Source organism: Echinops telfairi, unplaced genomic scaffold, assembly GCF_000313985.2.
Source record: "Echinops telfairi isolate 266 unplaced genomic scaffold, ASM31398v2 ScPeMD7_443;HRSCAF=831, whole genome shotgun sequence".
NCBI classification, from domain to species: Eukaryota; Metazoa; Chordata; class Mammalia; order Afrosoricida; family Tenrecidae; genus Echinops; species Echinops telfairi.
In genome coordinates, this window is record NW_022104341.1 from 4,473,005 (window position 1) to 4,487,605 (window position 14,601).

The following is a 14,601-nucleotide window of genomic DNA, read 5'->3' on the forward strand; positions in this document are numbered from 1 at the left end:
GACCCTGCTGGCATTTGAAATACCAGTGACATAACTTCTGGCATCACAGCAACACACAAGCCACCACAGTGCAACAAATTGATAGCAGTGGTTCAGAGCCCTAGGTTCTATTATTATTATTTTAAAAAAGCATTTTATTTGAAATTAATATAGACATATCATTCCACAGTTCAATCATACCCAGCAGTATTGTACCACAATCAGTTTCAAAACCTTCTTTTCCTTCCTGAACTCTTGACATCAGTTCCCTTTTATCATACCCCACCACCACCCCCACTACCACTGTACTTGCCCCAGAAACCCTTATTCTATTTGCTGTCCCTACAGGTTCAGCCATTCTGGGTTTCATATACTGAAAAACAGAAAAGAACACATAACAAAAATTCAAGAGGGTGACCCAATGACACAACACACCTGAGATAACCCCAATCTGAACAAACAAAAACCAAAAAAATACAGAAAATATTGAGACCCAGGTCAGGCCTAAGTGCATCAGAGGTGGGGATCAACTGACAAGGTTTTAACCCTGAAAATCAGGTTTACCCTATGATCTTCCATAGCCATCCCTCCATTATCTATTAATTCCATCTTCCATGAACTTTTTGAATCCCCCTCATATATATTGACTGACAGGTCAAATAGATAATGTAATGGAAAGAGGGGAGCAGATTTTTGGTTCCGCGAGTTTTAATTTTGAAAGCTCAGTGAAACCAGGACTTTCTCGCTTGGTGCTGAGGACTCACCCACCTGGAAGGGCTCCTGAAACATCGGTTGTACCTAACAAGTCCAGATGCAAAAGACAGGTCGCTTTTCACGGAAACTCTTGGTAGGTACAAGGGTGAGTTAAAAAACGCTAATAGTGTAACTGGGATTCCAGTGCACACCTGCATGGGTTTATTTCAACAAAACGCATGCCTGCGTAGTCACTGGACGGCTACAGACAAGTTCTCCCAGCAATACACGTCTTAGTCTGATTAAGGTGCCTTCAAAAAAGCTCCAGTCAGAGCAGCGGCTTCCAAGGGGAAATGCTTGGCCAGTTAACTTTGAGACAAAGAAGTCAGCTCAGAAGGTGCTGGCAAATGTTGTTTGGAATTCCAGAGGGGTCATCTGGGCCGTTTTTTCCAAAGGACAAACATGGGGACTTATTGGAGAGACATTCTGGGAAAATGGAAGGCTGCATTGTAAAAGACTGCATTACCAAAGGCCCAGAAGGTTGTCCTGAGCAATTTTTGCCCATCATGATAATGCACCTGCTCATTCTTCAGGGGCTGTCCCATGAATAGTTCTTTGAGAAGCCTGACCCCATCCACCCCGAAGCCCTGGCATTGCCCTTTGAGACTTTTTTGTTCCAGAAACTTAAAGAACATTTAGAAGAAGCGTGGGTCCTTCCAGGATGCCCAAACTGTGGTTTTAATGTGGTGTCAATCCACACCCTAACCACACTCACTGCCACCGAGACGGTGCCGACTCGGAGGGACCGTATAGGACAGGGAGAGCTGCCCCTGTTGAGTTTCCGAGATGATAGCTCTTCAGGGGAATAGAAAGCTCTCTCTCCCCCAGAGGGCTGGTGGTTTCAAACTGCCGATCTTGAAGCTCACAGTCCAATTCCTAACCACTACACCTCCAGGGCTCTTGGAGTGCACAATTCTCTGGGGAGGGTTGAGAGAGAAAACACCACCATCAGAAGTATATAGACCCAGATGGAGGCCATGTGGACAAACCATAGCTTCATCTTTTGTTTGCGTCTCATAAGGGTTTCTATGATTTCCTAGCAATACTTTTGACTTTGCTTGCGCTAAGCTAACAGCGTCCTCAGGCCAGGGTTAGAAGCAGAACATAGAAAGTTGAACGTGGGAGTCAGAGCTAGAGCACGGGACCCATCAGTATTTCACTGAACCGCCAACCCCACTGAACAACCAGCCCACACTCCAGGACTCCGCTCCTCACGTCCGCACTGCAAATGAGCACATGAAGATCGAACAACTTGAGCTGGCTTTAATACTCTTGCACGGCAGAGATAAATCCCTCCCTTCCCAGACCCTGTGCTAGCAGACACTAGGGCCATGGTGATGCACACCGAGAGAAAAGTGAGTGTCCCCAATCCTGGAAGTTCCGTGGCCAGAAGGATGCCCATGAATGCAGTCACCACCTCTCAATTGTAATACAAACTTAGGTAGGCCACGCGGTTCCGGTGCTTTCTAAAGTCTTTGTCTGTGGTCAGCTGCAGTGAAAGAACATAGTTTAGCTCATTAGTATAATGAAAACTCCACGCCCCACTCACCAACTGTCCATTTTAACTTGGAGACCCCGCTGAAATCTAACCAGCAATAATCTACCAGTTATATCATATGCCACTGAGCTGGCGCTTGCTCATGTGACCCACGTGTGCCAGAAGGGATCTATGCCCCATAGGGAATTCAGTGGCTGACTTTTCAGGAGTAGACCACCTGGCCTTTTTTCTGAGGTGCCTGTGGGTGAACTTGAACCGGCAAACCTTGCATTCAGCAGAGGAGCACATTAGCAGTTTGTACCACTCAGGGACCCATAGTATTCTAGTCTTCTGGATGTTTCCCATTTGCATGTTTAGCCACTTGTTACTCTCTCATTCTGGCTTATACCATGCTAGGAATTGCTAATTCTGTGTACAAATTCTGTCTCCAAAGAGCTGGCATGCTTCTTGAAGACAAAAAGAATGCATTGAAATTTTGAAAGTCACCTGAAGGTTCTAGTACAATCCTGTTGATACATTAAAAACAAAAACTAACCCATTGCTATTAAGTTGATTCTGACTCACAGCAATCCTACAGGACAGAGTAGAACTGCTCCATAGGGTTTCAGAGTCAGTAAATCTTTATGGAAGTGTGGTAGTTACATAATCTATTGTCAATTTGAGACCTATGAGTGAAGGGGAGGAGTTTGGCCTGTCAATCAGGTCACAGCTTGATGACCTCATTTGGAGGTGCTAAAGAGATAGCTTGTTGGAGGCAGGACACAGGATCACTCCCTGGGAGACATAGCAGCTGACAAGACACAAGGAGCTGCGCTAGTGCCCTGAGCTGGAGAAGCCACATGGGGACCCCGCTGCCAGCGCTGAGATGCTTACACCACCACTGGATCCACAAGACTTCCCACCCACTGGCCTGTGATCTTCCTGCATTTGGTGCCATTGCATGTGTTTCATTTGAGTCTGAAGAGGACTTTATAGACTGGTATCAGACATATGGGCTAATATCGGACTTATGGACTTGATCTAGACTGGGCTGGGATGTTTTCTCAATACTCAATTGCTCTTGTATATAAAGCCTCTTTCTTATACACATATGAGTCTCCCTGGATTTATTTCTCTAGTCCACGCAGACTAACACAGGAAGTAAACAGCCTCATTTTTCTCCTGTGGAGCAGCTGGTAGGTTTGAACCACCAATTGTGTGGTTAACAGGCCAACATTTAACCCACTTCACACCAGAGCTTTATTGTGTATTTAATAAACACTTGCTAAATTAACCCAGTATTCACTGGGGAAACAATGGGCACTTCTGGAATATTATGATGGTTACACATTGGGTTCCTAACTGCAAAGTCAGCAGTTTGAAACCACCAGCTGCTCTGTGGGAGAAAGATGAGGCTTTCTACTCCTGTCAAAAGTTAGTCTCTGAAACCCACAGGGACAGTTCCACCCTGTCCACTAGGGTCACTATGAGTAGGAACTGACTCAATGGCAGTGAGTTTGTTTTTTTCTTGGAGTATGGATTGAGTATTTCACTTATATGCTGTGCTAAATGCTTCGTTGCCCCAGTTAATTTCCACAGTTTTATCAGATAGATGGCACTATACTTGTACAGATAAGAAAACTGAGCCTTCAAAAAGTTAAGGGGCTTGCTCAGGATCACACAGCAAGCAAATACCGAAGCTAGTAAATACAGGAAGTCTATCACCAGACTTGATGGTCTTAGCCGGAGTGCTCTAGAGCAGCGGTTCTCAACCTGTGGGTCGAGACCCCTTGGGTGTCAAACGACTCTTTCACAGGGGGCGCCTAATATTGCCTGTATATCAGGTATTTACATCACAATTCATAACAGCAGCAAAATTACAGTTATTGAATAGCAACAACAATAATTTTATGGTTGGGGGTCACCACGACATGAGGAGCTGTATTAAAGGGTTGTGACATTAGGAAGGTTGAGAACCACTGCTGTAGCGCTCCCTGACAATCTGACCCTCTCGGGATGCGATGGACAGAGCACTGAATGAGAAGCCACAGTGAACTTGAATTATGCAACCTCCACTGACCACTTAATCCATTTGAGCTTCAGTTACTTCCGGTCGCACAAGGATCCTTCTCTACCACAGAAGATATTTTGAAGATCAAATAAACAATGCGACCTTTGTTATGTCATACATGCCTTGAAAAATCTGATCAAATTGTGCAACTCTCCAAAAAGATTCCCATATGCTTCCACATATAAAATTCAGCATATACCTCTAAGGGTTCACGGACTTCCTGAAGCTCATCCACAGATTTCTGGTTAACTCTTATAATAGACAGTCAAATATTTGACAAAGGGCTCTGTAGCTGCTGCTTGTTGCCAGTCAGTAAGTTCCTGACTCTGGGGAGCCCAGGCACAACCGGATCCGACCTTTTTGATCCCACCCCTACCTCCTGCCCCCAATGACGACCAGTGAGGGCTGCACTTGAACTACCGCTGCTGGGAACCCATTATGCACAGTGAGAACTCCTCCCCCAAGCCAGCACCACAGCCCAGAGAGCCAATCGTGTTACCTCTGCTCTCAGGGTTTTTTTCTGTGGACACGGGACCTGAGCCCAGTCTGGAGATCCAAATTTCATTGGCCAAGCAACTTTTTTGGGTGGTTTCATCTCTACATTGTATGTGCCAGGGCTAAAATAAAAATAAAAACATCACCTAATGAATCCATGTCCATCCACCAATCCCACCATCACCATACCCTTCCCCTGAACCCTCACCCCCCCTTGGTTTAATGCTCAACAGACAGAAGGTCCATTTGCCTGTTAGTGGGTTTCGAAGTAGTTGTTGATGACACCTAGTCTTCCAGGGGAAAAGTGATGCTAAGATCCATCAGTTTCCCAGGAGCACTTGGCCCATAGCTTTTAAAAGGAGACCTTTCTCCAGAGAGAACTGGGAAAGAAAGCCTTCCCTAGCAGTCACTACCCTGAATTCAAACCATGAGAAAATAGACATCTGCTTGTTAAAGCCCCAATGAAAAAGAGAAACCATATCCAGTTTTGACTTTAGCTAGGGTAAAGGTTGACCCCAGTTTCAAAATATGTTTGCAATTCAGTATGCCTCGCTGAGAGACCAGAAGATCCCAGAGGGACGGATCATGAGAGAGGCTGACGGCAGTTAGCATTACCTATGATCAGAGACAGGGGGTGGAGGTGAGGCCTTAATTTAGTCTACTATTAGCAGTGGAAAAGTTCCACCAAGCACAGCAAAGCAGAACCAGGTAGATTTTCTAGCTGATGGCACTATTTTAAGACAGACTTTGTGAATGATACTTGGTCTTTTAGTGAAAACTCTTGGGTGTGGAGGAAAGAGTGCGCATGGGGTGTATGTCAGAATTCACACTACATCTCCTTAATGGAATCTTGAGAACATTACACACTCTCTGAGCCCCAGATTTCTCCTCAAAGACCTTGACCCTTCCCTATAATTCCATAAATCTTAAATGGTTCCCTAAAACATGTAGATTCAACCCCTTGGCCTGCAAGGGCCACATGATTTGTACCAGGCCTCCTGCTTGGGTTTCACCTCCTCCTTCATCCCCACGCTCTGGCTGTATAATGCTCTCTTTTGTGCTGCACACCAAATTCCTTTCAAGCTTCCAGCCTCGGCGCCTATTGCTCCATTTGCTGGGTAAGCTCTGCTCTAGCTCTTCATAGGACTGTCTAATTCTTGTGATTCAGATGTCAGATCACAAGTCATTTCCTCAAAGAGATCTCTGCTGACAATCCTTGCTGCCCCCACCCGCCATCATCCCGTCATCCTGCTCCATGGTCCTCAGAGCGCACCGCAGTCTAGGGCCCTGTACTTCCTGGTTTGTCCCCCGGCAGGTCTAGCTTACAGTGACCGTCCTGGCAGAGTTATTAGCAAGGCTCCCATTCACGTTCAGAAGTTTCCCAGTGTGGCTACTAAACTACGTAGTCGTTCCTTACTGCATCGGTGTTTGCTTCGCACCGAAGGTAAACTCCAAGAAATCAGGAATGTGATATCAAGGTTTACGGCTAAATCTCTGAAACCTACACAAGCGTTTGGCACATTAATACTGAACGAATGACTTGGAGTCTACGATTCTACAATGGCAGAGACCTAGGGAGCCAGAGGACACATCTGTAAAGGGCGAGGGGTCGTTGTCTACGGCTTTCTGTGACCGGGAACCAGGGACAGGCGACCTACCCAGGAGGAAAGTCCCCTCCTAAATCCATCCTCCTAAACCGAGGCGCCATGGTGTTAAACGAAACAAAAGATTGCTTGTGTTTTTCTTCTGGATCCTGTATCTTCTGGTACATGCCTGGGTAAATCGATGAAACCTGCGTCCAAGGAAAAGAACAACACCATGTGTCGGGTGATACATCTGTGCATAAAGTCTTCTCAAAAAAAAAAAATCAGAATCATTCTCGGTTCAGCCACCTGAAGCTTTAGAACAAAATAGGCCTAGGATAGGTAGAAAAATCAAGCTATGGGTATAATTCAGTTCTCTAAAAACATAAAATGCTGGGGATTTAGAAATAAACCCGGGTCGGTAGAATGCCTACGTAACTACTTGTAGCCACTATACATGGGGTGGAGGGGGGGAGGGTAGTTTTCAGCCTTATAGCCCCACTCAGAGATTTTTAGGGCCAGCCTCACTCCTGCTGCCTCATTCCCTGAGCTTAAAGTGGTAGGAAATTGTCTGATAGAGAAGAGTCCATGTGTGGCAGAGTCGAACTTCCTCTTAGGGGTTTCTTCATTGTAATCTTTATGAAAGTAGATCACCAAGTCTTTGACCTATAGCATGGCTGGGTGGGTTAGAACTGCCAACCTTTATGTTAAAAGTTCAATATAATCTATTTACACTACCTTTAGGATCCTATGCTGACTACTTTTAGGCTTGCGATTCAGTCGCACAAAAGAATGGACATGTTGGAGTTGTTTTCTGACTAACAAGAGAGTTCAATGTCTTTAACATAGCTTTCTATATATCCTCAGGTGCCTCACTAACAAAGACCTGTTTGGGGATGATGTCTTCCCATGAATTGTTTTGCAATCATCCCATCCCCGAATACTCAGATCCACATTTGTCACACAATAGCCTTAATAGCTTTTGTCTAACTGCCCACCTTGCTTGAATTTCAGGGAATGATCCCTCTTTTGGTTTTTCTTAATATAGTGGGATTGGACCCTGGTGGCATAGCAGTTACACACTGGGCAACTAATGTCAAGGTCAGCAGTTCAGAAAACATCAGCCGCTCCTCGGTGGGGGAAAGATGAGACGCTCCACTCCCAGAAAGAGTTAGAGTTACAGAAGCCACAGGGACAGTGCCACCCTGCCCTAGAGGATGCTATGGATCAGCATTGACTCGAGGGCAGCGAGTTTGATTTTTGGCTTTTTTCTGAGAAACAGAGAACTTGTAACGTATTTCAAGAGGTGGTTGTGATTCTGAAGCTGTTGGTACTATTAAAAACAAACGGAGAATACATGAACTTGACACTTGTTTGTCCTGAGTCATCCTATCACACTCATCCTGCATCTACTGTTCTATCATTTAACGTGGGAACAACGAGGCACACTGGTGATACATTAATGAGACCAGTATCTATGGGCAACACAAGAATCTCTCACATGGCGTTATTCTCTCTCACCACACAACCTCTCTCATAAGGGATTATTCAGTCCATTCACGTGCCTCATACGATTGAGCTCATTGCTTTCCGCTATTTCTTCTTTTCTCAGGAAGGCGTTTTATAAAGTTGTAAACAGGACAAGAGCAAGCCAGAGATATATTATCCAGACGAGGGGCCACTTAGTCTGAGGCCATCGTGGAGTGCAGGGGCTTGCTGATACACCGCACTTTTACAAGGGCATGAGGGCCCAGGAGAGCTATCACAAATGTGTGGTTGGTGGCAGATCAATACATCACAGTTACAGGTGGGATGAAAACCTCGGAGCCCCGGCCCTAATAGGGATATGCATATTGTGGTAGAGGAGGAGTTCATAAGATCGGCCCAGGAGCTTCCCTAAGGCAGCCCAGACAACTGGACATGACTACTGGGCATATTCTTTTAGATAGCCTCCCCCCTCAGCCCCGGTTGTTGCCATTACAAAGACCGGCAAGAAGGCCCACATCAAAATCTGCGCATGCGCAGCCGTTTCTAACCTTGTAGATGGGTTGAAACCTCGGGCTTGTTCTGGCTCCAAAAGCGTATCCTTTTTTACTGGTTGGGATCTTAGAGAGGTTGTACACGAAGCTATATTTCTTCCGGTAGAATATATCAAAACAAATGCATGGGGAAAAATACAGAGAGAAGGTTACAGCCGTCATGTAGTGGAACCTGGAATGGCCTATCTGAGCCCTCTCTGCAAGAAATTGCTCTTTCTTGTCTGAGCACTACACCCCACAATTATGCAAATAACGCGGTGACTTTGCAAAGGCATAGGGCCGGGCAGGAAGGGTAAGCAACATTTCTGTGCATTCCAACGAAAGCTGTCTTGAGATGCAAGGGACCACATGGGAAGTTCTAACGCAAATGTCAGCGACTATCATGTTATATCATAAATCTGCTTCCCTATATGCCAACAGTATAGGTTGGAAATAATGGGAGGGTAACTGGCACTGGCCCAGTGGTCTTTGGAGGTGCCAACGGAGTGGGGGATATCCTGGGGACAGAAAGGAGGCAAAAGTAACCCTGGTAGTGCTGTTGGGTAAGCGTTGGAGTGCCAACTGCAAGGCTAGTGGTTCAAACCCACCTGCAGACCAAGGCATGGGATGAGGCAGCTATGTGCTCCTGAAAAAAGTTAGAGCCCCGGGGACCTTCCATAAGGTCTCTGAATCTGAATTCACTCAATGGCAATGACTTTGTTGTTTGTTTTAGTTATATGAGGCAAAGGTTTGCATTTGGTGGAGCATGAAAGGGGGAGCAATCGTCCCGGACGCTGACTCTGGCCCCAGATAATGAACTGATTGTAGGAGTCCGGGACACATTCTCATGTTGGGAACCCCGAAGCTGGCAAACCCTCCTAGAGACTGTCTTCCAAGAAACTTGGGTGTCTTTAAACAGCCAAAGGAAGCGAGCCCCCCCTATGAGGAAGTAAATACTTACATCTTCTGCCATGTAAAGGCCAGGTCCTCTGTGGGGAGCTCCCCTCCCCGGGAGAAACTTGATCCCCATTAAGTCTGAGGGAATGTAGTCGGGAAAGGTTTTCCTCGTTCCACATGTTCCAAAGCAATAGTTAGCCAGCGTCTCTGAAGATCAAGAAAGAGGAGAAACTCCTAGTGAGGGACGTTACCTCGGGCTACGTTCCTGCTTTGGGGGAACGGAGGTGTTTGGGGGTGAGTGTGCAGCTGAGGCCAGGGCCCCACTCTGTTGCGGTTAAAAGCAAACCAAACAAAAACAAAACAGAACCAACTGCAAGGAGGCCGACGATCAGCCTTGTCTTTCCCTTCATCTGGCCGGCTTCCCAGCCTTCTCCTCCCTGCTGCCCTGACCCCAGGCGGCTGGACAGACACTCACCCATCCGGAGGAAACACATCCTTGCCCTCGCCTCTCTGACTTGTACTAGCACCAGCGGACTGGTTGCTAAGGGAACACGGGAGCGTTGGGCTCCCGGGTGGCACGCACGCTGGGGGCGGGCACGCGCGCCCCGGCGCAGCAGCCAGCGCAGTCTCCCCGACTCCGGGGGCTCGGCGGGTGGGCGCCGCGCGCTCAGCCGTGGGAAACCCCCGCCCGGGAGAGAGAGCAGGCTTTCTGCCGCAGTCACGAGTGAGTGTCGGCCCCGGAAACCCGCGGGAGCAGCTCTCCCTTGACCTCCGGGGAGTCACTGTGAGTCCAGTCTCCTCCTTGGCCGGGAGTGAGTTGGAGGGCCACTGGGCTGCGAAAGGGACGCCTAGGCTGGTGGCTGCGAGCAGATGGAGCGAGAGGGTGGGCAGAAGTGCTTTGCAGAGTGGCCTGGCTGTGGAGAAAAGACGTGCTTGGACCGCTGGGACCCACAACTGGACCGGGCAGCCGGCAGTGAGGACTGACCATCCAGCGGCAGGGATGGGATGCCCTGGGCGTCAGCCGAGGACGGGGAAGCGGGGAGCACGAGGAAAGCAAGCTCCCTGCCCTCCAGTCAATGCCCACTCCTAGCCACCCATGGGACAGGGTAGAACTGCCCTTGCGGGTTTGCCAGACGGCAGCTGGTTAATAAGAGCCCAAAGCCTCGCCTTTAGCTCTGTATTTAGACAGTTGCTGAAGGTGCCCTCCGGCTCAAAGCAATGCCCTGGGCGTCAGAGTTGAACTGTGGTCCTTAGGGCTTTCTTTTACAAATCATTTTACTGGGGGCTCGTGCAACTCTTGCCACAATCTACACGTCCATCCATTGTCTCAAGCACATGTGGACATGTGTTGCCATCATCGTTCTCAAAACATTTGCTTTCTGCCTGAGCCCTTGGTAGCAGCTCCTCATTTTTCCCCTCCCTCATGACCCTTGATAATTTATAAAGTATGGTTATTTTGCCATGGCTTTTCAATGGCTGAGTTTTCACCAATAGAGTAGGAAAGTTCCCCTGGGAGACACCAGTCCCGGCCCTTTTAGTTGGGCCCTTTTAGTTGGTAGATGAGGGCCCCCCACACCAGGAGTCCAGCGAGGCGCTAAGGCTTCCTAGGCCTGTCTTTCAAAGAGGCCTGTTGGTGTACCACGTGCAACGCAGCTTGGCTCCTAGCCTCACAGTCTGCGGCTGGAATTCACCAGCTGCTCTGCAGAAGAAAAACCCTGTTTTGCTCCATAAAGATTTCCGCCTAGGAAACTCCGTGAGGCTGCTCTACTCTGGCCAGTAGTCAGCTCCCCGGGCTACATCTTTAAGCTATTCTGATCCGGTGTTGCGGTCTTTGTTGTTTTGGCAGGGGCGCTGTGGTAGTGACATCATTTCATGTCAACTTGAAGCGATGTGATAGTGTAGGGATGGTATTCACCCTGTCAATCAGGTCACAGCCTGATGTTGCCTTCGCGGGAGTCGCCATCTCCTAAGGAGCATTCTGGGGAACTCCCCTATCTCGGTCTTCACCGTCCACCTGGCTGACCCGGATGGCTGCCAGCGCCACCGTCATTGGATCCACAGGGCTTTGCACGCACCCGCCTGTGCTCTTCCTGCACTCTGCATCATTGCGTGTGGCTGTGTGAGTCTGAAGAGGGACTTACAGACGTATCCGATTTATGGACTTGAGTTGGGCTGGGATGCTTATGGAGGAGTGTCGCTGCATGTTTCTGTAGTCAAACCGGCCTAATGCAGGAGGCAACCCATCTGTACAGAGCTGAAAGCCTCAGGCATCACAGAAGGGCTTATCAATTTTAAACTCTTTGCCAGTCATTTAACACATCTAAACCTCAGCTTCCTAATCTCTAAACTGGAAATCCCTATAGGATGGTTCAGAGCCCTGGTGGCATGGTAGCTACACACTGGCCTGGGATTCGCAGAACCAGCAGTTAGAAACCACCAGCCATTCTGCGAGAGAAAGATGAGGCTTTCTTCCGCCTTAAAGAGTTACAGTCTCGGAACCCCACAGAGGTGGTTTTACCCCGGCCGTATGGGGTCCATATGAGTCAGACTTGACTGGATGGCAGTGAGTTTGGGATTGTTAAAGGGGGTGCAAATGACCAAAGGGGTTTCTGAGACTGTAACTCCATGGGGCTAGAAAGTCTCATTTTTCTGCCTCAGAGCAACTTGTTTGACACTGCTGACCTTGAAGTTAGCAGCCCAGCCTAGTCCACTATGCCCCCCTGGCTCCTGTAGGCATGGTTACTGAGACAATATCCAGTCCGTTTGTGAGTACCTCATCTAGACCTAGGAAAATCCCTCAGGGCATGCGTTGACGTCTTTACTTTTGTCCTGGGCTCTTTATTAATTTTTAGGACGGTTCTAGGAATTGCTAGGTGTGGGAAATATAGCATTGTCTTGAGGGTTAATTTTATACATCTACAGTAGAATTTCGTTGATCGAAGTAGAGCAGAGTTAATACTGAGACGTAGAGGGTAGTTTTGGAATGCGTGGAAACAGTTTTGATTGCTAAAAAACATTGGGAGGATACATCTATCTGGTCAATGGACCAGGGACGCTAGATATTCTGTCTTGTCTTGCCCAGGTTCATACAATCGACCCACATCCCATATACCATTCAAATGTCCATGTGGACATTAAAAAATGTTTTATATAAAAACAATGCCAAAAGTCAGGCAATATAAGAGGTCATTATGGAGAGTAAATAAAGATATGGGTTCATGATTACTGTATAGTTAACTCCAAGCATTCTGTCTACTCAAAATATAACTGTAATAACATTGCTAAATCAAATGAGAAGAGCTATGGATATTCATTGATAATTTTCACTTTCATTGATATGCTAAGCTACCCAGAGTGTTTTTGAAAGTAGTGTTTACATGATTAGTGCTATGAAACACATTCCAGCCATGGTACACTGGCTGGCTTCAGACTAATCTGCTAACGAGAATAGCTGAACGAAATGGATAAAAAATAAAGAGATTTGCAGACATCAGTGTTTTAAGAAGGAAGAAAAGACTTGTAAGGCAAGGCCAGTATCTCACTGAAGTTCAAAGTAGTGAGCTCAACAATTGGTCCCACTGTTCCCTTTGAGCATTTGCTGAGAAGAAGCTGGTTGGTTGAACAGTATAGCATTTGAGCAGAACTTTAAAGAGTGTCTGAGAGCCAGTGGCCATGGGAGCGGAGAACCACTGTAAGGCCCCTGAACTTTCAGCTAGGTTTCCAAAGGGATGGATACGTCCTACAAATTAGAGTACCTGAGAAACATAGCACCTCTCAAAACCCCCTGCTTTCCAGCATTGCGTGCCCCGGTTCCAAGTGCAGTCTCACCCTCTGATTCTACCCTTACCATGTGCCAAAGACAAAAGGGAAGCAGCCTCCGAAGAGAGTCTCATCAAGAGCTTCAACTCATTTTTGTAACTTTTCTTTACCATATGCTTGACATTCAGTAATAAATAACCAGTCAACAGAAGGTGTGGAAATAGACTCCAGGGAAATTCAGAAGTTGGACTTCAAAGTAATTACAATTGGCTTAAAATTCTGAAAGATGTAAGACTGTCAAGCAAACATAGAAAAACAAAAGAAAGCAAGGAGATATGTAATCATTAAGCAGACTCTTGGCTCTAGGTAAGAAGATTGAAAAAAAAAAAAAAAGATAAGATGCCAGAAATAAAGTCAAAAGTCTCAGTGCACTCACGAAAGAGAACCTTACCCTCCACTGACTTCTTGTTCATTCAGCCATTTTAACACACGCAACTGGGCCCAAATACATCCTGCCTGATGTGTACCACCCATATAACAAATTATATACTGGTTTAAAATAAGGAGGCATTAGCTAGTATTTCAGGTAGCTTTAAGAATATTTGAATGATGACAATGCACACAGAAACATGCAGGTTCAGTATAGAAGAGTACATAGCCAAGCTTTAATAACACAGACACTATTGATCAAAAAGGAGCCCTGGTGGTGTAGTGGTTATGAGCTGGACTGTGATCCTCCTGGTCGGCAGTTCAAAACCACCAGTGGCTCTATGGCGGTAGGGTGTGGGAAGACTGGGATTTCTACTCTCATAAAGAATTACTCACTTTATGAGTTACCAAAACAAAAACAAAAAACTTAGTTGGGAGACAGCGGTCGGTTAAGACATGAAAAAAAATATATCAAGGGTTCATGAGGGAGGAGAGGGAGGAGGGGAAATGAACTGATACCCGGGGCTCAAGTAGAAAGAAAATATTTCTAAAATGATGATGGCAACATATGTACAAATGTGCTTGACACAATGACTGTATGTATGGATTATGATAAGAGCTGTAAGAACCCTCAATAAAATTAGTTTTTTTTAAAAAGAGTTACAGTCTCTTAAACCCACAAGGGTGGTGCTATCAGTCAGCATTGACTCAATGGCAGTGAGTTTGTTTTTGTGGTTTGGTTACTGATCAAGACCTTATATAAGGAATTAAGCAGTTCCCATTATGCACAGTTCTTATCATAGTTAAAATACTGAGAAATTGATGGTTAGGAGGGTGTAGGAGGCCTGATAGGGCTTGATCAAGGGCAATGTAACCGAAAGGAATTACTGAAACCCATATGAAAGCTGAACATGATAATGGGACAAGAGGAAAGTTGTCTACAGATGGGCTTTGGGTCTCCACTCCACACTCCCCCTCATTCACAATGATATGATTTTTTCTGGGTCTTTGATGCCTGATACCTGATCCTATGGACACCTTGTGATCACACAGGCTGGTGTGTTTCTTCCATGTGGGCTTTGTTGCTTCTCAGTTAGATGGCCACTTGTTTATCTTCAAGCCTTTAAGACCCCAGATGCT

The 14,601-nt window shown here is 46.6% G+C and overlaps 1 protein-coding gene across 1 annotated transcript; it reads right to left on the reverse strand.

The window, feature by feature from the left end:
* Nucleotides 1–1,978: 1,978 nt before the first annotated feature.
* PIFO (primary cilia formation) lies at nt 1,979–9,833 on the reverse strand. The gene is made up of 6 exons (XM_045292196.1): nt 9,749–9,833; nt 9,338–9,480; nt 8,395–8,493; nt 6,434–6,567; nt 4,780–4,897; nt 1,979–2,221 (listed from the first exon to the last, which is right to left on the reverse strand). The coding sequence occupies exons 1-6, from the start codon at nt 9,765–9,767 to the stop codon at nt 2,153–2,155; spliced, it is 582 nt and encodes a 193-aa protein (XP_045148131.1). The 5' UTR covers nt 9,768–9,833; the 3' UTR covers nt 1,979–2,152.
* Nucleotides 9,834–14,601: the final 4,768 nt, after the last annotated feature.